The 25,751-nt window shown below is 46.7% G+C and overlaps 1 protein-coding gene across 1 annotated transcript; it reads right to left on the reverse strand.

The window, feature by feature from the left end:
• Nucleotides 1-637: 637 nt before the first annotated feature.
• Nucleotides 638-23,754, reverse strand: LOC311123813 (sodium channel regulatory subunit beta-1-like; the record flags this gene model as incomplete). Its single annotated transcript, XM_084158221.1, has 5 exons — nt 638-704; nt 973-1,114; nt 3,639-3,876; nt 15,340-15,506; nt 23,703-23,754. 5 exons carry the CDS (start codon nt 23,752-23,754, stop codon nt 638-640), a joined length of 666 nt encoding a protein of 221 aa, XP_084014347.1.
• Nucleotides 23,755-25,751: the final 1,997 nt, after the last annotated feature.

Here is a 25,751-nt window from a genome sequence, read left to right on the forward strand (position 1 = left end):
ATTATAGTACTGCTAGATAGTACACCCATGCTGTATATTTGCATTTAACTACAGTAAAGTCCTTTTTCATTGGCTGTTTCACTTCTCATCCGTCTGTTCTCTGGAAATGAAAAAAACATCTTGCACTATCAATGAATGTTATGTGTTCCTCCGTGGTCCTTGACGTCTTCCTTGATGGAATGTTCCTCTCCTGCTCTTGGCTGCTTGTCCTCCTGGATGGGGGAGGATGGGGTAATGAGATGGTGTCATAATGGAAGTCGGAAGAAGGGGTGAAGTGGAGAAGTGTTGAAGGGCTATCGAGAGCTATTCGTCATTTGGAGCCATTCTTTAACCTGAAATGAAAACGAAGCTTGTAAGAAAACATGGAGATGCCATGAGTCCACTAGTCATCTTGTGACTGCCTTAAAGGGGAAGTTTAGGATTTTACAGTTTCTCCTGGATTTATTTTAGGGGGAGAAACCATCTAATATCAAGTTGTAAAATCCTGAACTTCCCCTTTAAAATTCAAATGTAGGTGATTTGGTTCTGTGTGCTGATATGAGTTGACATCAGTGACAGAACAAGAGGAAAGGAAAGAACAGACAACGAACGGCCAAGAGTCCAGTTATGGATTAGTAGGAGGGGAAACCTACCAGTGCTATTCTGCCACTGCCACCATTGCACAGTTCTCTTTACTCTCCGAAGCTATAGCTAAGTACTCCGCCCTGAGAAGGAGAGAGAGAAAAGGAAGACAGGTGAGGAGAGAAAAGGTGAGGAATAAGAGATAGAGAGGCAGTTAAAAAGATAATAGAGAATAGTGCAAGAAAGAGAACAGGCAGTTAGAAAGTAGCAGTTTTAGCTAGGAAATTACATAGCAAGAAAATAACATTTTCAGAGGAAGATTGAGGAAAAAGTGTGTAAGTGAGTGTGCTCTTGTGCGTGTGTCTGCAATGAATTGTACCTGTGTGTGTGTGTGTGTGTTTGTCTACTCACGCGCTCTCTCTCAATGCTTCCTCGCCTTGTGCTGATATCTTCCTGTAGCAGTAAATCATCTCCACCACCAGCCATACCTGCAGCCCAATGATGGTGACATACATCATCACCTCAGACAAGATGGACGCTAACCCCCTGGTCACTAGAGAGAGAGAGGAGTGGTTAAGAAAGAGACCGCCTTGGGATACATTAATTATTAATAAATTAGAAGCTGTTTCAATGAATGAGTTTCTGATGCCTCCTATAAAACATGATGAAACAATTATCCCCAGACATCCACAAGGGTTCAGTGTTTCACTGGAAATGGCCCAGTTTTTCAAGGTCAACATTAATCTCAACTAAAACTGTTGGAATGACCTCAAGCAGTGGGTGAGCTGACTTAAGCTTGCTGCTAAACCAACTTTCTAGAGACACTGCATCAATCTTTGTGGAAGCTTTAAAAAAATTACTTAGGATTATGAAAGCAATTTAGCTCTTGGAAGTCTTTGACCTCTCCTCTCTTGAGGAGAAAAATCCTTCATCCAAATGCAGGTCCATTAAAGCAGTACAGTAGGTATCTGTATGTATGTATGTATGTACAGTGCCTTCAGAAAGTATTCATGCCCCTTGACTTATTCCACATGTTGTTGTGTTACAGCCTGTGTTACTGTAACTAACTAAGCTACACAGGAAAATTCATTGATGTCTTGGTAAGCAACTCCAGTGTATATTTGGCCTTGTGTTTTAGGTTATTGTCCTGCTGAAAAGTGAATTCTGTAGGAAAGCAGACTGAACCAGTTTTTCCTCCAGGATCTTGCAGGTGCTTAGCTCAATTACATTTTTTTTTTATCCTGAAAAACTTGCTAGTGCTTGCCGGTGATAATCATACCCATAACATGATGCAGCCACCACCATGCTTGAAAATATGAAGAGTGGTACTCCGTGATGTGTTGTGTTGGATTTGCCCCAAACATAATTGTATTCAGGACATAAAGTTAATTTCTTTGCCACATTCTTTTTGCAGTTTTACTTTAGTGCCTTATTGCAAACAGGATGCATGTTTTGGAATATTTTTTTCTGTACAGGCTTCCTTATTTTCACTATGACATTTAGGTTAGTCCATCCTCAGTTTTCTTCTATCACAGCCAGTCAACTCTGTAACTGTTTTAAAGTCACCATTGGCCTCATGGTGAAATCCCTGAGCGGTTTCCTTCCTCTCTGGCAACTGAGTTAGGAAGGATGCCTGTATCTTTTCAGTGACTGGGTGTATTGATACACCATCCAATTAATTAATAACTTCACCATGCTCAAAGGGATATTCAATGTCTGCTTTTTTTCTTCAATAGGTGCCCTTCTTTGCGAGACATTGGAAATCCACCCTGGTCTTTGTGGTTGAATCTGTGTGTGAAATTCACTGCTCGACTGAGGGACCTTACAGATAATTGTATGTGGGGCGTACAGAGATGTGGTAGTTATTCAAAAATCATGTTAAACACTTTTTGCAGACAGAGTGAGTCCATGAAACGTATTATGTGACTTGTTAAGCAAATTTTTACTGAACTTATTTAGGCTTGCCATAACAAAGGGGTTGAATACTTATTGACTCAAACAATTTCAGCTTTTCATTTTTTATTAATTTGTAGAAATGTCTAAAAACATGATTCCACTTTGACATTATGGGGTATTGTGTGTAGGCCAGTAACAAAAAAACTCAATTTAATCTATTTAAAATAACACAACAAAATGTGGAAAAAGTAAAGTGGTGTGAATACTTTCTGAAGGCACTGTATCTATGTCTCTATGTATATCTCTACTGTATGTCTCTCTTGATACAGTATCTCCTTAATGGTCAGCTGTCATTGACAGTGATGTGTTGGATAATCATTGGCGTGGCTGTGGCTGTGGCTGAGTCTTTGGATTAGGAAATCTGAGAATGAATGACAGCTGTGACGGCTTCTGTGGCAGGGCTACTACTACTAACCATCCATCAACAGCTGTGTAGGTAAAGACAGGTAATGACATGTATGACTGTTTCCTGTCATATGTCCTTGAATTTGATATCAATGCTTCCATTTTGAAACATGGTCCAATCTATCATGGGCCATCTAACCCTGACCCTAAATCAAAATCATATGACTCACGCACCTTGTAAATCATCCGCTCTAACAATATTGGCACTTTTCAATTCAGGCAAGGACATCGAGTGTCGGTCCACTCTCCTCCTCTCTTCTTCCCTTCCTTCCCTCCCTCTACCCCGCCCCGCCCCTCCCCCCCCCCCCTACCCCACCATTCTCTCTCCCCTCCAACTCTTCCCCCTCCCCATGTAGGGTGTAAGTAAGCCAATATAATAATAATAATATGCCATTTAGCAGACGCTTTTATCCAAAGCGACTTACAGTCATGCGTGCATACATTTTTGTGTATGGGTGGTCCCGGGGATCGTACCCACTACTTTGGCGTTACAAGCGCCGTGCTCTACCAGCTGAGCTACAGAGGACCACTACTTTCATGAGGGTAATCTTAGTGTACTCTTTCCCTCTTCCACCCTCTCTCCACTCCTCTCTCCCTCTCCCCTATCTCCAGATGAGGGTGTGTGTCTACTATACTGTGTGTGTGTGTGTGTGTGTGTATGTTTGTTTGTGTCAAGGCCTAAGCCTAACCCTGTGAACCCAAAGCCAAAGCCTTACGTCTTGGCACCACATTGAGGTGGACGATCTTGGTGGCGTTGGTTTGGAACTCGTAGGAGGGGAAGGTGAGGATGCGGTTGAAGGAGCAGCGGTAGGTGCCCGTGTCGTTCCACGTCACGTTCAGGATGTAGATGGAGCCGTCCTGCAGGTCCTTGGTCTTCTTGCTGCCATTCCAATCCAGACGCCCGTAGAAGCGCTCGTCCGGGATGTCGCTCATTAGATCCTCGTAGCTGTAGATCTATTGGAGAACACAATGGGGGAAAGTGAGACATAAGAGCCTGCAATCCTAACTAATGTGCTGTTTCCCCATTAAATGGAGCATATCAGTTTGGATTGGCCTCGTGGTTAGAGGGTATGCCCTGAAATTGGAAGGTAGGTGGTTTGAACCTTGGTCATGTCATACCAAAGACTGTTAAGCATTAAGGAGATGGATTGGGGGTAAGGCCTTGCGATAGACTAGCATCCTGTCCAAGGGTGTTCTTGTACATTGAGCTGCTTCACGCTACAGAAACAGGAGATAGGCTCCTGCTATTCTGGCTTGGACAAGATTACTTAATTTAGATTCTAGGCTATATGAGATAGGGTTTGGTGGGCAAACATACTCATCCTGGGCAGATCATATTAGGATATTAGGATTTTTACATTACTGGATGAATCTGTGCAGCACTTTTGTCAAAGCACCAATGTTTTCCATCAACAAGGGCTCATATCTCTGGACTAACAAGGGCTTTTATCTCTGGACTAAGTGCTCAATCAGGTACTTTGGTTCTGTCATGATTTGATTATGGAGTGATAAAAAAAAGAAGATGAAGTGATTTCTAAAGCAGTTTGGTTATTACAGTATTACAGTATAAGTATCATTTGCAGTGTTCTTCTTGGTAAAGCATGCATGTCTATAACCGGGATTTTTATTTTTACAGTAAAATAATATAATAATATATGCCATTTAGTGTATACGTTTGAATCCAAAGCGACTTTTAGTAGACTATGCATACATTTTAGAATATGTGACCCCAGCAGAAATCGAATGACAACCCTGAGGTTACTAGTGCCACACTCTTACCAACAGAGCCACACAAGACCACATACAGTGACAGGTGAAGTGACTGTTCTATTGGTCTAAAGATCTTCTGACTCTGCCCCTTGACCCCTATGGAACAACAGGCTGAATAGCACGGTCAGAGGTCAAACCCTTGTCACTCTGCTCTTGACCTCCAGCCCTAACCTCTCCTTGGGGTTCTGTTTCACAAGATTAATCTTAGCTTTCTTTTGTTAGAAGTTACTGGATGGAATAGTACAGGGGCCCCTACTAGGGGCTATCGATGCATTGTCATGACTTCGTCCTTGTTCGGGCAGGCTTCGGCGTTCGTCATCACCGGAGTACTAACCACTGCCGCCCCAATCATCATCACAATTGTCTTGTCTCGTTATCACACACACCTGGTTCTAATCCCCTAATTAGTCAGTGTATAAGTGTTCCCTCTGCCCCCTTGTCCTTGTGGGTGATTGTTTATTGTGAAGGTTAGTGAAGCTCGGTGGAGCTCGTGTATTTTGTTGGACGGGAGTATTTTCCCGTGTGCCTTGTATTTTCCTGTGCACCTGTTTTGTGCCCTGGAGTGTGTTTGACGCAGTTCTGTGTAAACCTGTATTTTGCGGATTAAAGCCTGTTATTCAGTGATTTAACCTCCTGCGCCTGACCTCCTTCAACTCCACCTCATCACAGAATCACCCACCCGAATATGGAGTCAGCGGGAGAAGAGCGCATGCCTGGAGTCATGGCACGGGTTCAGGAGCATTCCACGATGCTGGCCAGCTTGGGGGAAGCGATGGATCGGGTTTTTCAGGTCGTCCAACGCCCGATCTGTCGAGACCAGCTGGCCAACCGGATCCAGCCACCTACATACACCCCAGCACCCGGAGGGATCCAGATATCCCGACCACGGGCGTTTGATGGGACGACGGCGCTGTGCCAGGGATTCCTCCTCCAATTGGAGCTTTACTTCGTCAGCATCAGGCCGGAACCATCGGAGCGGGAGAAGGTGTCCGTCCTCGTTTCCTGCCTCTGTGGGAAAGCCCTGGAGTGGGCCAACGCGGTGTGGAACGAAGGAGGAGCCGCGTTGGAGGACTACAGGGAGTTCTCTCGCCTCTTTCGGGCGGTCTTCGATCACCCGCCCGAGGGTAGAGAGGCGGGTGAGCGACTGGTCCATCTGTGGCAGGGGATGAGGACTGCGCAGGACTTCGCGTTGGAGTTTCCGATGCTGGCAGCAGGGTCCGGGTGCAACGAGCGGGCCCTGATCGACCATTTCCAGTGCCATCTGCGGGAGGACGTCCGACGGGAGCTAGCCTGCCGAGACACCATGTTGTCCTTCAACAAACTGGTGGACATGGCCATTCGTTTGGACAACCTGCTGGCAGCCAGAGGACGTCCTGGTAGGGGTCTGCCCGTTTCCACCCCGGACGACTCGGATCCCGAGCTGGGTGGAGCCGCCGGCTGACAGAGCGGAGGAGGACAGCGACAGTGCTACTCTGGTGGCACGAAGGGACAATACACTACATGTCGTAGTCAACGTTCTTTTGGGCCAGGAGGTGGCAGGCAGGGCACTCATGCATCACCCCAGGTATCGAACACCCACACTTGTTCAGAGCCCTCTGCTGCGCACTGTACCCTACCTATCCACTTTCCCGATCTCATGGTAGTACCCCAGTGTAAGGCGCTAGTCGATTCAGGCGCAGCTGGGAACTTTATGGACAGGGCATTCGCACGCCGTCAAGGCATAACATTGGTTCCCCTATCCATTCCCCTCCCCATCAGAGCACTCGATAGTCGACTAATAGGGTCCGGGTTTGTTACGGAAGTCACTATACCAGTCACCATGATCACCCTGGTTATTGTTTCGTTAATTGAATCTCCTGCTTTCCCTGTGGTATTAGGTATCCCTTGGCTAGCACTCCACAACCCCACCTTCTCATGGCCGCAGAGGGCTCTCACGGGGTGGTCGCGAGAGTGTCAGGGTAGGTGTCTAGATGTTTCCGTTGGTGCAACCACGGTGGAAAGTCCAGACAGTACCTCCACCGTGCGCATTCTCCCTGAATACCTCGATCTGGCGCAAGCATTCTCTGAAACGCAGGCAACTAAATTACCACCTCATTGGGCGGGGGATTGCGCGATAATCCTCCGGGTAGACGCTGTACCTCCCAGGAGTCATATATACCCCCTGTCACAGGCTGAAACGGTGGATATGGAAACCTATGTAACCGAATCCCTGCGCCAGGGGTATATACGTAACTCCACTTCACCCGCATCCTCAAGTTTCTTCTTTGTGAAGAAGAAGGACGGAGGTCTGCACCCGTGCATTGATTATCGACCACTGAACAGGGAGACGATAAGATTTAGTTATCCTCTCCCTCTCATTCCTTCGGTGATTGAATCAATGCATGGAGCGCGCTTCTTCACCAAATTAGATCTCAGGAGTGTGTACAACCTGGTGCGTATCCGAGAGGGAGATGAGTGGAAGACAGCATTCAGCACAACCACGGGGCATTATGAATACCTGGTGGTGCCCTATGGTTTGATGAATGCTCCCTCAGTTTTCCAGTCTTTTGTGAATGAGGTGTTTCGGGACATGCTTGATCGCGGTGTAGTGGTCTACATCGATGACATCCTGGTGTATTCCGCTACGTGTGCCGAGCATGTGTCCCTGGTTCGCAAGGTGCTGGCCCGACTGTTAGAAAATTACCTTTATGCTAAGGCAGAGAAGTATATGTTTTTCCAGCAGTCCGTCTCCTTCCTTGGATACCGCATTTCCACCTCAGGTGTGGAGATGGAGGGTGATCGCATTTCAGCCGTGCGTAATTGGCCGACTCCAACCACGGTTAAGGAGGTGCAGCGCTTCCTTGGCTTTGCCAACTACTATCTGAGGTTTATCCGGGGCTTTGGCAAGGTCGCAGCTCCCATTACATCCCTGTTGAAGGGTGGGCCGTCCCGGCTCCGCTGGTCTGCTGAGGCTGACCTGGCCTTCAGCAAACTGCGGGGTCTGTTCACCTCAGCCCCAGTACTGGCCCAACCCGATTCATCACTACCGTTCGTAGTGGAGGTGGATGCGTCCGAGGTTGGGATAGGAGCTGTCCTGTCTCAACGCTCGGGTACGCCACCCAAGCTCCGCCCCTGTGCCTTCTTCTCTAAGAAGCTCAGCCCGGCGGAGCAGAACTATGACGTTGGTGATCGGGAGATGTTGGCTGTTGTCCGAGCCTTGACCGTGTGGAGGCATTGGCTCAAAGGGGCGAAACACCCTTTCCTCATCTGGACGGACATTTACATTTACATTTACGTCATTTAGCAGACGCTCTTATCCAGAGCGACTTACAAATTGGTGCATTCACCTTATAGCCAGTGGGATAACCACTTTACCATTTTTATTAATTTCTTTTATTTTGTTTTTATTTTTTTCATTTTTCAATATTTTTATTTATATATTATTCTATTTTTTTGGGGGGTGGGATGGGGTAAGGGGGGGGGGGGTAGAAGGATGACTTAGCCTATCCCAGGTGTTCCTTAAAGAGGTGGGGTTTCAAATGTCTCCGGAAGGTGGTGAGTGACTCCGCTGTCCTGGCGTCGTGAGGGAGCTTGTTCCACCATTGGGGTGCCAGAGCAGCGAACAGTTTTGACTGGGCTGAGCGGGAACTGTGCTTCAGCAGAGGTAGGGGAGCCAGCAGGCCAGAAGTGGATGAACGCAATGCCCTCGTTTGGGTGTAGGGAATGATCAGAGCCTGAAGGTACGGAGGTGCCGTTCCCCTCACAGCTCCGTAGGCAAGCACCATGGTCTTGTAGCAGATGCGAGCTTCAACTGGAAGCCAGTGTAGTGTGCGGAGGAGCGGGGTGACATGAGAGAACTTAGGAAGGTTGAACACCAGACGGGCTGCGGCATTCTGGATGAGTTGTAGGGGTTTAATGGCACAGGCAGGGAGCCCAGCCAACAGCGAGTTGCAGTAATCCAGACGGGAGATGACAAGTGCCTGGATTAGGACCTGTGCCGCTTCCTGTGTAAGGCAGGGTCGTACTCTCTGAATGTTGTAGAGCATGAACCTACAGGATCGGGTCACCGCCTTGATGTTAGCGGAGAACGACAGGGTGTTGTCCAGGGTCACGCCAAGGCTCTTCGCACTCTGGGAGGAGGACACAACGGAGTTGTCAACCGTGATGGCGAGATCATGGAACGGGCAGTCCTTCCCGTGGAGGAAGAGCAGCTCCGTCTTGCCAAGGTTCAGCTTGAGGTGGTGATCCGTCATCCATACTGATATGTCTGCCAGACATGCAGAGATGCGATTCGCCACCTGGTTATCAGAGGGGGGAAAGGAGAAGATTAGTTGTGTGTCGTCTGCGTAGCAATGATAGGAGAGGCCATGTGAGGATATGACAGAGCCAAGTGACTTGGTGTATAGCGAGAATAGGAGAGGGCCTAGAACTGAGCCCTGGGGGACACCAGTGGTGAGAGCACGTGGTGCGGAGACAGCTTCTCGCCACGCCACTTGGTAGGAGCGACCGGTCAGGTAGGACGCAATCCAAGAGTGAGCCGCGCCGGAGATGCCCAGCTCGGAGAGGGTGGAGAGGAGGATCTGATGGTTCACAGTATCAAAGGCAGCAGACAGGTCTAGAAAGACAAGAGCAGAGGAGAGAGAGTTAGCTTTAGCAGTGTGGAGAGCCTCCGTGACACAGAGAAGAGCAGTCTCAGTTGAATGACCAGTCTTGAAACCTGACTGGTTTGGATCAAGAAGGTCATTCTGAGAGAGATAGCAAGAGAGTTGGCTAAAGACGGCACGCTCAATAGTTTTGGAGAGAAAAGAAAGAAGGGATACTGGTCTGTAGTTGTTGACATCAGAGGGATCGAGTGTTGGTTTTTTGAGAAGGGGTGCAACTCTCGCTCTCTTGAAGACGGAAGGGACATAGCCAGCGGTCAAGGATGAGTTGATCAGTGAGGTGAGGTAAGGGAGAAGGTCACCGGAGATGGTCTGGAGAAGAGAGGAGGGGATAGGGTCAAGCGGGCAGGTTGTTGGGCGGCCGGCCGTCACAAGTCGCAAGATTTTATCTGGAGAGAGAGGGGAGAAAGAAGTCAAAGCATAGGGTAGGGCAGTGTGAGCAGGACCAGCAGTGTCATTTGACTTAACAAACGAGGATCGGATGTCGTCAACCTTCTTTTCAAAATGGTTGACAAAGTCATCCACAGAGAGGGAGGAGGGGGGAGGGGGAGCAGGATTCAGCAGGGAGGAGAAGATGGCAAAGAGCTTCCTAGGGTTAGAGGCAGATGCTTGGAATTTAGAGTGGTAGAAATTGGCCTTAGCAGCAGAAACAGATGAAGAAAATGTAGAGAGGAGGGAGTGAAAAGATGCCAGGTCCGCAGGGTCTAGTTTTCCTCCATTTCCGCTCGGCTGCCCGGAGCCCTGTTCTGTGAGCTTGCAATGAGTCATCAAGCCACGGAGCTGGAGGGGAGGACCGAGCCGGCCGGGAGGATAGGGGACATAGAGAGTCAAAGGATGCAGAAAGGGAGGAGAGGAGGGTTGAGGAGGCAGAATCAGGAGATTGGAGGGAGAAGGATTGAGCAGAGGGAAGAGATGATAGGATGGAAGAGGAGAGAGTAGCGGGAGAGAGAGAGCGAAGGTTGTGACGGCGCATTACCATCTGAGTAGGGGCAGAGTGAGTAGTGTTGGAGGAGAGCGAGAGAGAAAAGGATACAAAGTAGTGGTCGGAGACATGGAGGGGAGTTGCAGTGAGATTAGTAGAAGAACAGCATCTAGTAAAGATGAGGTCAAGCGTATTGCCTGCCTTGTGAGTAGGGGGGGACGGTGAGAGGGTGAGGTCAAAAGAGGAGAGGAGTGGAAAGAAGGAGGCAGAGAGAAATGAGTCAAAGGTAGACGTAGGGAGGTTGAAGTCCCCCAGAACTGTGAGGGGTGAGCCATCCTCAGGAAAGGAACTTATCAAGGCGTCAAGCTCATTGATGAACTCTCCAAGGGAACCTGGAGGGCAATAGATGACAAGGATATTAAGCTTAAATGGGCTAGTGACTGTGACAGCATGGAATTCAAATGAGGAGATAGACAGATGGGTCAGGGGAAAAATAGAGAATGTCCACTTGGGAGAGATGAGGATTCCTGTGCCACCACCCCGCTGACCAGATGCTCTCGGGGTATGCGAGAACACATGGTCAGACGAGGAGAGAGCAGTAGGAGTAGCAGTGTTTTCAGTGGTAATCCATGTTTCCGTCAGCGCCAAGAAGTCGAGGGACTGGAGGGTAGCATAGGCTGAGATGAACTCTGCCTTGTTGGCAGCAGAACGGCAGTTCCAGAGGCTGCCTGAGACCTGGAACTCCAGGTGGGTGGTGCGTGCAGGGACCACCAGGTTAGAGAGGCAGCAGCCACGTGGTGTGAGGCGTTTGTATAGCCTGTGCGGAGAGGAGAGAACAGGGATAGACAGAGGCATAGTTGACAGGCTGCAGAAAATGGCTACAATAATGCAAAGGAGATTGGAATGAAATGAACTAAACATCTGGGAAAGGAGAGACCGGGGCCTCCCTCACCACAACACCCAAATATAACTCTCCCAACTTCCACCTCAGAAACTATAATTGTTGTAAACTACAGCGGTTCAATGTTTTCTAGGAATAGACTAACTTAGTTTATTCAGCTAGCTAACTAGGTACAGTATTCTTCCGTGAAAATCGTCCAGGGCACCTAGTCATAATACGCCACAGCCAGCTAGCATGCTGGACTCCAACAACACGGTTTAGCACCAATACTCGGCCACAACAAACCACCAGTGTGTCAACACGCCAAGCAGATCGTTCGTGTCCGTGTCTAACGTTGTGGGTTAGTCCCGACAGCTTGAGCGAGTCCGTCGTCAACTTATTCAGCCAGCTAGTTAGCTAGAATAGATAGCATACTAGCTAGCCATTGCTTTCAGACAAAGAAGAAACCCCTCCTTTCACGGCACGAACACACAGAGAGAGCCAAACTAACGTTAACTAGTCACCCATGTCCCAAATTCCTTGAACGACTCTGGCTACCAATATGTAAAAATAAAACACAAATGTAGGTTATGACTTACCCCTAGCAGCTACTGTTAGCTAGCCAAGTGCAAAGCTAGCCACTGAATTGACTCAGCCAGTTCGCGTCTGTTCGCTAGGTCGTTCCTGCTATTGTTTACTAGTTGCTATCCAGGTAGCAACAAGCTAGCTAAATTTCAAGCACAGTAGCCACTTACTACCTAACATTAACGGTTCAGACAATGAGGTTAGAAAACAGCTCGGGAGACCGGGCAGAGGAAGTTATTGTATGTAATTATTGTAGGCAGCCAGCTGGCGTAATTACAGGCACTCTCAGGCGTGAAACAACTATACCGTTGCTAATAGTTGCCAGTAGCTACCCGCTAGGTAGTGGGTTAGCCAGCTAGCTTCGTGCTTCACCGGGCTCAGCCAAATACAATACTAACCTACAATAATTACATACAACAACCCACGATAACTACCTACAATACCTAACTACAATACCTAACTACAATCTAAACACATAGTTTAAGCCTTACTCGACAAAGCCCAAACTATGTATAAAGCCAAGCTTACCCGACGACCTCACCGACAACCTCCTCCAGGTTACGGATCACCGTAACCTGGAGTACATCCGGGCAGCGAGGAGGCTGAATCCTCGCCAGGCCAGGTGGGCCCTATTCTTCACCCGGTTTGATTTTACACTATCATACGTTCCGGGTACGAAGAACGTGAAGGCAGACGCACTGTCCCGGCTATGACACAGAGGAGAGGCCCAGAGACAACACCCCCATACTCCCAGCCTCCAGTATTGTGGCACCGGTAGTATGGGCGATGGACGCGGATATAGAGCAGGCATTACGCACAGATCCATCTCCACCGCATTGTCCAGCTGGGCTGCGGTACGTGCCTGCTCTTATCCGGGATTGTCTGATCTTCTGGGCACACACGTCACCCTCCTCTGGTCACCCAGGTATCGGCCGTACAGTGCGCTGCTTGAGCGGAAAGTACTGGTTGCCTACCTTGGCTAAGGACATGAGGGTGTACGTCTCCTCCGGCTCGGTGTGCCCCCAGAGTAAGGCACCTAGGCACCTCCCAACGGGTAAGCTACAACCATTACCAGTTCCACAACGACCATGACTGATCTTCCCCTCTCCCAAGATAACACCACCATCCTGGTCATTGTGGACCGCTTCTCCAAGTGCTGCCGCCTCCTTCCTCTGCCTGGTCTCCCCACGGCCCTGCAGACTGCGGAGGCCCTGTTTACTCACGTCTTCCGGCACTACGGGGTGCCAGAGGATATCGTGTCCGACCGAGGTCCCCAGTTCACGTCCAAGGTTTGGAAGGCGTTCATGGAACGTCTGGGGGTCTCGGTCAGCCTGACCTCTGGGTTCCACCCCGAGTCAAATGGGCAGGTGGAACGAGTAAATCAAGATGTGGGTAGGTTCCTGCGGTCCTACTGCCAGGACAGGCCGGGGAGTGGTCAGTGTTCTTGCCATGGGCAGAATATGCCCAGAACTCTCTCCGCCACTCCTCTAGTAACCTAACACCATTCCAATGTGTTTTAGGTTACCAACCGGTTCTGGCACCAGAGCCAGATCGAGGCTCCTGAGGTGGATGACTGGTTTCGGCGCGTGGGACGCTGCCCACGTTCACCTCCAGCGCGCCGTTTGTCATCAGAAGGCCAACGCTGACCGTCACCGCAGTGAGGCCCCGGTTTTCATACCGGGGGTTCGGGTCTGGCTCTCGACCCGGAATCTGCCCCTCCACCTGCCCTGCCGGGAGCTGAGCCTGCGGTTTGTGGGGCCGTTCAAAGTCCTTAGGAAAATCAACGAGGTTACTGATAGGTTGTTACTTCCCCCTGATTACCGTATTAACCCCTCGTTTCATGTGTCTCTCCTCAGGCTGGTGGTGGTTGGTCCGCTCCAGGAGTCTGTGGTGCGGGAGGTTCCTCCACCTCCTCTGGACATCGAGGGGGCCCCCGGCATACTCTGTCCGTGCCATCCTGGATTCGAGGTGTCGGGTGGTGAGCTTTCAGTACCTCATGGAGTTGGAGGGGTACGGTCTGGAGGAACGGTGCTGGGTCCCGGTGAGGGATATCCTAGATCCCTCCCTGTTGCGGGATTTCCACCGGGGAGGCTGAGAGTATGGGGTCGTCACGCCCGGAGCCGGATCCGCCTCCGAGGCGGAATGCCCACCCGGACCCTTCCCTGTTATGTCAGGTTGGTGCGGTCGGGGTCCGCACCTTTGGGGGGGGGGGGGGGGGTACTGTCACGCCCTGACTCATGGGACTCTTGTATGTTGAGTCAGGGTGTGGAGTTCTATGTTGTATTTTCTATGTTCTCAGTCTAGGTGTTGTAATTCTATGTTTGGCTGGGTGTGATTCCCAATCAGAGACAGCTGTCGCTCGTTGTCTCTGATTGGGGATCATACTTAGGCAGCCTGTTTGTATCATTAGTTGTGGGATCTTGTTCTGTGAGTAGGCTTGTTTTGTGTTTAGCCTTAGGACTTCCCGTTTCGTTGGTTTGTTAGTGTGTTTATCGTTGTAATAAACATGTACGCATTTCACGCTGCGCCTTGGTCTGACCCGTCCTTAAACTAACGTGACAGGAAAAGAGCCCGTCATGAAAAATGCATGGCTGTGATGCTCTTTCTCATGATAAATGCATAGCTCCCATTTCACTGGAGAAGAGACTACTTGTTTTGCTGACATAGAAAGTGCCTATGAAATGTATACATGCTTGTTTTGATTGATGTGTTTAGACTTTTTATTGAATTAGTTAAAATGATCTATCTTGACGTGTCTCCTTTGTACAGCACCCATTGGTGTGATGACTTGGTAGTCATTGTGTTCAGTGGGGCTCTCCCATTCATGAATTGCTTATGAAACCTCGTTACGTAATCCAAATTGAAACTAAAAGACCTGCCTTTGTTGCTGATACAACAGACAAGTCAACCTGCTTGGCTACCTCATTGAGTCCCCATGGGGTCGATCCCCACAGAATGAATGGTGACACTTTTGAAACTCAGCTGGGAGGGAGCACTTATTGTGCACTTGCACACTCCCTGTCATGGATTTAACAGCGGTGAAAACTCCCTCTAGCCAATCTAATGCTTTAAAATCCATGTCGGTGAGTGTGCAAGTGCACAGTTGAATAATAATAATTTATTACATTTCTATAGTCCTTTCATTACAATCTCAAAGCGCTCCAAAAGCAAAAAACAAACAAGCAATACATCATGAGTAGCCTAGCTATAGTTAGCTAGGTCAACCAATACATCATGAGTAGCCTAGCTATAGTAAGCTAGGTCAACCAATACATCATGAGTAGCCTAGCTATAGTTAGCTAGGTCAAACAATACATCATGAGTAGCCTAGCTATAGTTAGCTAGGTCAACCAATAGCGACCAAGGGTTTTTTAGTGTAGGAGAAGTGTGGAGAATCTAGTTTCTCCTGAAGTGTACACTCATTCACTACTTCCCACAAATCTAAAAGCACTGGATTGGTGCAGTCATGCGCTAGTGGGAGTACCATATTTATTCTACCAGTCATTTCCTTTCAAATCAGCGAAGGAAAGTGAACAGGTGCACATTTTGGGAGGAAGTAGAGATAATTGGGATATATCCCGCTAATGTCCCTGTGGGCCCTTAGATCCGTGTCTACTCACTTTTGTGAACTCGCTCTCCCCTTGGGGCATGAAGGACCATTCAACAGTGGCCTCGGCGGGCACCTCGCCCCTCATTTTACAGGAGATACAACCCAGCTTAAAGCCTTCGTTGACCACCGCGTCAGTGTCAGAGTCCACCTCCACACACGCTCCATGGCACAAAGACGCTGAGGAGAGATAAAGTACAACAAATATAGAGTTAGAGGTGCTAGCCATGGAGATGTGTCTCTACAGCCCACTGGGCACACACTGGGTGAATCAACGTTGTTTCCACGTCATTTCAACGTGGGATAGATGTTGAATTGACGTCTGTGCCCAGTGTGAGTGCATTCCTCTTACATTGATCACATCGTGCAGCAGGACAATTTGATCACTATAAATGGTTGATCACTATAACCACGTTCACTAAAAATGGAGTGCACTGTACGAGTAAATCTGAAGTAGACCTGAGAGCCGTCATGGGTGATGATCCTTGTTCATTGATCCATGGCTTGAAAACAGGCTGACACAAGGCCAACACTCTAGTGATATTATCTCTACACATTGCAGGCAAACTGTGTCCTAATGCTTATCAATTGAATTGGTAGATAATATGATAATGATATGGTGATGTATAATTCTGAGTTTTTGTTTTGTGTGCTTGCTCCCGTCGTTCATAGCATGCTTGAATTGTTTTCAATATCAGAGCATAGCTTCTTACTTGCATTTTGTTTTATTTCCACTCATAATTTCAATATACGTTTTGTTGTCATTTTGGTCAATTGTGTTAAATTTTTCGCATTGGTATAGTCTATTGACGGATTAGTTAAAAAAGCTACAATGGCTAAGGGTGATCTGGATGCAGAAATTGAGGGGAAATAAACAGATTGCAGTGAGCGATGCTAGTCTCCTTGCAGCCTGTTTGCGAGGTATATATAAGTGAGCTACTTGCATATATAGACGCTTAAGTCTATATATGCCATCATGTCACATACTGTACATCGGCCGAGAGCAACACACCTGTAACTCCAAGTGTTTCTTTCTCACACTGCACCCTGCAGTTTCCACAAAGACATCTGCACCTGTATCGCTCTCAACCAATGATCTTGAGCTATTTTCAACTTTGACCTCTGGCGATGCTTTTTTGTTAAACCGTAATGGGATGAGGGGACAGGAGACACATAGCATAGGCTGTCAGATAAAAAGTGACTTGAAAATAAACTAATTCATTGTCACAGTTCATAATTTACTACCTGATATACACCAATGTGAGAATGTTCCTTTCTTACAGAACTCTCTGATATAAATATTGCAACACTGAATACTGATACAGATGAAGACAGAGCGAGAGAACGCTGCAAAATACTGCAGAGAAAGAGGGAGAAACGGAGGGAGGGAGGGAGGAAAAAGAGAGAGAGAGTTAACACAGCATTCTACAGCAACACATTTCTAGGAGAGGCAGAGGAGGGGACAGGCTTAATGCTTCACTTCAGAGAGAGGGGGAGGGGGAGATAAAGTTAACATCACAACAGTTTCATCACATCAGCTACTTCCACATTGGGGTGGGGGGGGGGGGGGGGGGGGAGAGAGCCCATGTAGAAAGGGGACTGAGATGGCTGGTTTTGACTGCTCAGAAAGGAAAAGGCCTGGAAGGAACACAGACATAAGGACACACAACGCTGTCACATTTCACACTACCACCATATCATCCAGCAAATGAGAGAGTTGGAAGGGTGTTGGGGGTTGGGGGAGGTCAAAAGACAGGAGATAATGCTGATGCACCATTGCTGTAAAACAGCAGAGGAGGGAGAGAGAGGGAGAGTGGTGAAAACTGACACAGTGCTGTGTAATTATAGTACACAAACAGTGGCAGACCGTTGTTTGACGAGGAGTGAAGAGAGGAGAGGAGAGAGGCACAGTGGGGAGGAGTGGATGCTGCTGCCGGCTGTTCATAGCAGAGACAGCGAGAAGAGATGGCAGGAGAGGAACAGAACATGCAAACAAAGTGCAGACTCAGCAACCTATCATTAACCTTCTGCAAACTCATTTCCGGTAATGTGACAGACATAGCATGCTATATCCAAATCCATTGCATAATCTGTTGACGGTTGGGCAGAGATTCGCCTTATGCAACTAATATTCCAGAAACTGCAGATTAGATTAGGAGAGGAGGCAGTGTGGGGGATTAACTGTTGATATCAATTTACTGAATGCCCTCAGTCTGAATGCAACAATACAACATGATGAGTTATAGTTCCGTCCCTGAAAAGGCTGTCTGTCTGTCAGTCCCCACAGACTGATGTTGGTAAGTCAACTGTTAGGAACGGAAGGGATTGCATGAGGATGGATGGAGGTCATTCTCTGAGCCAGAGAGAAATAGACAGAGAGGAGATAGACAGAAAGAGCAGAGAGAGCGAGAAAGTATAAAATAGAGCGATCTACAGTAGAGTGAAGGAAGGAGGGAGAGAATGAAAGAAAGAGAGAATGAAAGAGGGATCTATAGAGCAAAGGAAAGAGGGAGAGAGAGATAGAATGAGAGAGAGACAGAAGGGAAGCAGATCACGTCAGTTTCCATGACAAGGTTACCACCCATTTACGGTGGAGATGCACACACACACCCTCGACCTGGGGAAATGGCAAACATCCATGACATGTCCCTGGACACTAATCAAGAAAGGAACTTTCCATAGGAACAAACACGTGTAGTGTACTGTTTGTCTCATTCATTTTCTCAGAGGAATTGCCACATCTAGACCAGCGTCGCTGGCAGCTAGTGAAGTGACTGCAGTTGAGGATGCCTGAAGAATTCTTGGATTTGTGTTGAAAATGCCCTATTGACACTCCCTTAGGCCTTTTCTATCTTTGAATTAGAATCTCCAGGGAAGGAGTTGTGTCTATAGTACTGTACATTGAACTGTGGTCTGGGGACTTCTATAATTTCAGGGAAAGAGAGCATGTCACTTGCCCTAAATGACACATCTATAGAAACACCGTCCTGCCTTTAAATGCTCAAAAGGCAGCATCCTGTCGATTGGGACACAGCCTGCAGTGTTTGTTGTCTAATATCTATCTAGTAGTACCATTTGTCCAATATACTTTAGTCATCAATAGACTAAAGTATATTAATTAACTAAATGCTCTCCCGTAAACCACTACCTCCCTGCTTAATGGATACCAAACCCACTAATGATCATTTGTCCTCGTCTGCCCTTGCTCAACTCCATATCTCTCTCTCTCTCTCTCTCTCTCTCTCTCAATTCAATTTCAATTCAATTTAAGGGCTTTATTGGCATGGGAAATGTATGTTAACATTGCCAAAGCAAGTGAAGTAGATAGTAAACCAAAGTGAAATAAACAATAAATGTTTTTAATGTTTTTTAGAGTGCTGTTTTATCAGGGAGTACATTACAGGTACAAACTCTGCCATTATACTAGCTACAGTCAAGTAAAACATACTTAAGCTTATAAAAACTATCTCTCACTCGCGCTGTCTCTCGCTCCGTTTTTCTCTCTCTCTCTCTCTCTCTCTCTCTCTCTCTCTCTCTCTCTTGCTCTGTTTCTCTCTCTCTCTCTCACACACACACCATCTCAGATGTAATCAGTGCGTCACTGCTGAGTGAGAAGGAATTGTCATGAGACACCCATCAGAAAATCACTTTGGAGCACTTTCCTCCCTCCTCATTGGTCTCTCTGTCTCCAGGCCCAATACGCTGGCTATGTGTGTCTGAACTGCTTTGACTCATGGGCAGACCCATAGAGAGAGAGGTAAAGAGGGAGGCAGAGACGCCGCCATGTCCCCTCTTACGGAGGACCCCGCAACAGTGGTGCCTGCCTGTCTAGACTGACTAGGAACGGAACGCCAAGCGAGAGTAGAGGATCTATGACCAACAGTCAGTTTATCTATCAAATGTATGCCTACCACTGCAGATGACCCTGGGCATGTGTTTGTCTTGTGTTGTTTCTCTTGTCTCATCAATTATTGTAATTAGATCGAAACAAATATTTTAGTTCAATCAAAAAATAAAGGGTATGCATACTTTTCTTTCATTTTATGGAAAACTTCTTTAAAGTTTTTTAGAGTACTGTTTTATCAGTGAGTACATTACAGGTGCAAACTCTCTGCCATTATACTAGCTACAGTCAAGTAAAACATACTTAAGAACCTGCAAAGAGCTTATAAAAACACTCCATTCACTGTTGTGTGTGTGTGTGTGTGTGTGTGTGTGTGTGTGCGCGTGCGTGCGTGCGTGCGTGGGTGTGTGGGTGTGTGTGTGTGTGCAATTAGATCATTTAGTCATGGTCCAGATTAGTGGATTAGATTAAAGGGATGGATTACACCTTCCATCAAATTTACAGATTTGAATAATTGATTTCATTTTGAGGCTATTCTGAACACCTAGGAGAAGCTTGAACCAGATCACAACTGCAAGGATTTTAATGATGCAATGGCTGCTGCATTTCCATTTCCAGTGCTCTCGGTGGTCTTCCCTCCCCAGATGTTAGCACACACAAATTGAGCCCATCAATTAGGAAAGCCTTTGGGAGGGCTATTTGCAATGGGCAAGTGAAGAAATTATGTTGATCTTAAATGAAGCTATAAACTATTGAATTGATCTCATCTCCAATGTGCTTGAGAGTTTGGAGAGGCTTGGAACTTCCAGTATCCCATTAACATTGACCTCTTCCTCTAGCAATTCCTGTTTGTCCATTTGACAGGCTATGGGTCTATGGGCCTGTGTATGTCTCTCTAACAGCGAGGATTCCTCAAGGCTGCCATTCTTTAGATTTGATGTGTCTATGTTTCACACTCTTGTCAACAGCAAGGACAAACGAGGCAGGTAGTATGCAGTTTAGTCATATCGGGGAAAACTGAGATCGGCCCATTTTGGTCTTCTTGTCTCACTCCCATCTACTTGTCTCAATCATCTGCTTGTCCAACTCTCATCTACCTGTCTCACTCTTATCTATTTGTGGACCAGACTTATTTTAGGATTCTGTCTGTCTGTCCTTATCCTCACCCATTGTCTATCTCCCTGTCTGTCCTCTCTCATCTCCTCTCCCTGAATGGGTACAGATGTGCACAGCACGCCAGACCCTGTCTCTATTTGGGCTGCCCTCACTTGGCCGGTCCAGTAGACAGATAGGCTGCTTTATTTACCCGTTACACAAGTGCAGTTGCATAACGCTCTTACCTCCACCCCAATCTCTCTTTCTCTCTCCCCTCTCTCGCTCTCCCTCTCTCCCTTTTTCTCAAAAACTATTTTTCTCATTGTTCTCCATCACTCCGCAGCTCTCTTTGTGCAACCTCTCTCCATTCTCTCCATTCCCTCCATTCTTTTGGTGCACTGACATCATGTTAAGAGATTTGGCTGTAGTGCTGTCCTACATTAGGGACAACGAGGGGTGGCATTGGTTGTTTCGTTTACAGGGGCAGGGTTAGAGGGGGACAGAGGTTGGCTGGGGGAGATAAGCTCTCCGTAAATCTCCCATTTAAGGAAACGCTTCCTTTTTTGTATTCAGAGCCTCAGCCCCACAAAGCAGCTATGGCATTGTAATCATTCCAGATTACAATGTCATAGCTGCTTTAGTATTCAAAATCACTTGGAGCTGATTTCCTGGGTTATTACAGTCTTTTATGTCCAACAATGAACATTTTATTTTATTTATAAAACCACCAGTTGGGGAACCCTGACATAGGGGGTCAGTTTAGCCTATTCATAAAATCTGTTATTGGGGAGAGATGGATGACACTGTTCCACAGTTCCACACATGTACAGGTGTATGAATAGCACCATAGTGGACATTCTCCATATTACCAACTGGGGCGTTAGCGTTGTAAACCAGGACCTTATTCCCTAAGAGCATGTTTCTTTACCTTGCCTCCTGCATTGCCTAATGAGGTTGTGAAGGCTACTACAGGGCCGTGAAAAGGTATTTGCCCCCTTTCTGATTTTCTCGATTTTTTTCATATTTTTGATACTGAATGTTATCAGATCTTCAACCAAAACCTAATATTAGATAAAGGGAACCTGACTTTACAAACAACAACAACAAATATATATACTACAAGTCAAAAGTTTGGACACACCTACTCATTCAAGGGTTTTTCTTTATTTTTACTATTTTTTACATTGTAGAATAATAGTGAAGACATGAAACTATGAAATAACACATATGGAATCATAAAGTAACCAAAAAAGTGTTAAACAAATAAAAATATATTTGAGATTTGAGATTCTTCAAATAGCCACCCTTTGACTTGATGACAGCTTTGCACACTCTTGGCATTCTCTCAACCAGCTTCTGGTTGAGAGAATGGTCACCTGGAATGCATTTCAATTAACAGGTGTGCCTTCTTAAAAGTTAATTTGTGGAATTGATTTCCTTCTTAATGCATTTGAGCCAATAAGTTGTGTTGTGATTAGGTAGGGGATTATACAGAAGATAGCCCTATTTGGTAAAAGAACAAGTCTATATTATGGCAAGAACAGCTCAAATAAGCAAAGAGAAACAACAGTCCATCATTACTTTAAGACATGAAGGTAAGTCAATACGGAACATTTCAAGAACTTTGAAAGTTTCTTCAAGTGCAGTCGCAAAAACCATCAAGCGCTATAATGAAACTGGCTCTCATGAGGACCGCCACAGGAATGGAAGACCCAGAGTTACCTCTGCTGCAGAGGATAAGTTCATTAGCGTTACCAGCCTCAGAAATTGCAGCCCAAATAAATGCTTCACAGAGTTCACAGACACATCTCAACATCAACTGTTCAGAGGGGACTGTGTGAATCAGGCCTTCATGGCCGAATTGCTGCAAAGAAACCACTACTAAAGGACACCAATAATAAGAAGAGACCTGCTTGGGCCAAGAAACACGAGCAATGGACATTAAACCGGTGGAAATGTGTCCTTTAGACCAAGAGTCCAAATTTGAGATTTTTGGTTCCAACCACCATGTCTTTGTGAGACGTGGTGTGGGTGAACGGATGATCTCCGCATGTGTAGTTCCCACCGTAAAGCACGGAGGAGGAGGTGTTATGGTGTGGGGGTGCTTTGCTGGTGACACTGTCTGTGATTTATTTAAAATTCAAGGCACACTTAACCAGCATGGCTACCACAGCATTCTGCAGCGATACGCCATCCATCTGGTTTGGGCTTAGTGGGACTATCATTTGTTTTTCAACAGGACAATGACCCAACACACCTCCAGGCTGTGTAAGGGCTATTTGAGCAAGAAGGAGAGTGATGGAGTGCCTGCATCAGATGACCTGGCCTCCACAATCCCCCGATCTCAACCCAATTGAGATGGTTTGGGATGAGTCGGACGGCAGAGTGAAGGAAGAGCAGCCAACAAGTGCTAAGCATATATGGGAAGTCCTTCAAGACTGTTGGAAAAGCATTCCAGGTGAAGCTGGTTGAGAGAATGCCAAGAGTGTGCAAAGCGGTCATCAAGGCAAAGGGTGGCTATTTGAAGAATCTCAAATATAAAATATACTTTTTTGATTACTACATGATTCCATATGTGTTATATCATAGTGTTGATGTCTTCACTATTACTCTATAATGTAGTAAAAATAAAATAGTTCATACTTTTTCATAGCACTGTACATGTAATATGGATTCAGAATACTTTATGTGCATTCGTGCATACTGTAATAGATTTGCTGTATGCAGGCCATATAGTAAAGCACACCTCACAGCACAGTCCATTCTGTTTTCCATGATGCTAGGGGGGTAGACACAGTGGGTTTGTGTGACAGATTAAGCAACAGTGAGTACAGGTACTAATCTACACTGTTCTAGACTGTTCCATGCTGCCGCTACTGAGCCCTCCATTTTAACTCCAAATGCATGGCCTCATCTCATCTCATTATTCGCTCTGAAAACAAGAACAGCTGGTTTTGGCTTTTAGTGAGCAATCCGGCAAAATGAGGGAAACACTCCCACACGCAAGGGTGCAGGCAAGCACATGCACATGCACACGCACACACACACACACACACACACACACACACACACACACACACACACACACACACACACACACACACACACACACACACACACACACACACACACACACACACACACTTGTTTATTGCAGTCAATGGAAAGGAAATCTTGGTTAAACAGTGCCCAGGACATTCAATATACTGAATTTTTATTATTTTACAATCAGTGTAACAACAACAGTCAGAGTCCCTGTAACTAAGACTAAATCAACAAAGATTCACACACCGTTCTCCTCACAAAAGCTGACCATACACAGCAGGGCCCTCTGAACATCCCACAGTACTGGGCCGCTATGCTTATTGGCCCCTTTAAGAACAGACAAAGAGTGGAGACTGGACTGTGACCATGACAAACACCCACTGTCCACTCACCTTGCAGAGCCCACAGCGCCAGCGGGACCAGCAGCAGCTGAACTGCAGACATCCTGGCGGAGGGAAGGGAGATGTCTCTCACCGTTGCCAACCCACAAGCACTCTCACACACACACCACAAACACCACAGACAGGGAAAGACAAAGCAAGACTGTAGGTCTCAGGCTATTAGCAGCTACTCCAAGTAAAGGTGCTCCCACAGCAAAAAGCTCTGGGTCTTCAAAAGGTCTTCACGCTCTCACTCCAATGAGGATGTGTAAAAAAACTCAAGAGAAAAGTGTCAAAACACAACTGGAGCGTCCCAACCAGTCTGGGAGAGGAGCTCTGAGGCAGGACCTCTTCTGGTGAGGCGCAGGGCACAGTCTGGCAGAGTCTCTTTCTCGTCCTCCTCTTCAGCTTGTGCTCGGCCTAGCAGGCGTCCCTTTGTGGGGGGAGGGGGGCGAGCGGCCAGGTGAGGTGGAGGTCAGCTCTAGGCTGCGTCCTTGTCAGTCCCCCTTTAGCGTCAGGAATATGCAGCCTCCTCCTTACCTCAACGGCCTCCGTTCTAAATCAGACTCGTGCCTGTCCAGCTGATAGTCTACAGAGTCCACAGTCTCCACACGATCGTATTCAGTTACCAATGATGAAGAAATAATGCCCTGCGCCTCAGGTTTCAGTAACCCTGGTTGTTCATTAAAAGCTTATTTTCAACTATTAATAATCTGGACGCGTTGGGTGGCAATGTGACTGGGTGTGCGCAGAAAAAAGCAACGTGTGGTAAATAGACTAGCAGCTGATATGATCAATGATTCTGTGATTAGATTTTTCTGGAAGACATGTTGAGTTTAGGCTCAAAAAGTAGATGACAACATTAGTGTGTCTGATAAATTTAGTGCATATCATGGAAGACAGATAATTGTGTAATGAGTTTGAGTGATGTAATGCACTATTCAAGGTAAGGAAGATGCAGGTCCATCAACAAATCATTCCACAACACTTATGATAATTGATGTTGTACATTTACATTTTAGTCATTTAGCAGAAGTACTTATCCAGAGGACTTACAGTAGGCCTACTTTGTTTATACATTTTCGTGCTTGTTCATACCAATAAACCGGTGCATGGTAACACTAGTTCCTACAGGTCAGGATAACAGGTCATTCCATACACAACAATTAAGAGTGATTGTGGCCAAGAAGGCATGCAGAAATAACTTTACAGTAGGCCTATTGACCTATCTAACTTTTTACCATTGGTTATTATAGCAGTGGTCGTATAGATACCCTACTAAGCTACATTCCGATATATTATTAGATATGACTATACATACCCACAGAATTAATGAATCAAAATACCTAATTAAAAACCGAATACAATTCTTGATTTTCTCCGATTCTGGCAACTTCACATTTGAAAAAGAATGCTGCGTTTATGAGCAATATCTGTCGTTACGTACGCTATCCTCTTATTCCTTTTTTTCTTTCCCCATGTTTTCCGCTTTAGATCATATTCTCCATCTACTCCAACGTTTTCGGTCAACCGTTGCCTCCCAGGCAATTCCGTGCGTTTGAGAGAAACCTGCCGCCGCGCGGAAAGCGTGGCACAGAATTTTAGCAATAAAAAGCGAAAATTCCCATTCTAGGCACTTTCAAATAATATCCACAGTAGGCCTACGAACAGGCTATTTTTCAACATAATTTGCTATTGAATAGGTGACCAGAGCGCCGAGGAAAAAAAAACGATGAGCCTGAGAAATTACATGGAAAGCTGCAGCCTATCTAGGCTATATCACTCTTTGGGACCGGGAGCGCTAAGAAAGGTTGGGGAGGGAGGTGAATAGGAGGAGGGGAGGAGTGGTGTATTACAGCAGTGGGTTGGAGAGGGAGGATAGGAAAGGTTTGTGGATGTGGATGTTGTTGTTATGGCAACGTTGATTTAATGGGCTGTTTTCATCCCATGCAAAACCCACGTGTGTTTCCTGAACATGGCCTATAGTAAGTGTAAAGGGCAAATCAGAGCCTATAGGTCTATGAAACGTCGCCGTAGCATAAGGCTGAGGCGGCTTTGGCA

The sequence above is a fragment of the Coregonus lavaretus genome (assembly GCF_964263955.1).
Source record: "Coregonus lavaretus genome assembly, chromosome: 3".
Taxonomy (NCBI): domain Eukaryota; kingdom Metazoa; phylum Chordata; class Actinopteri; order Salmoniformes; family Salmonidae; genus Coregonus; species Coregonus lavaretus.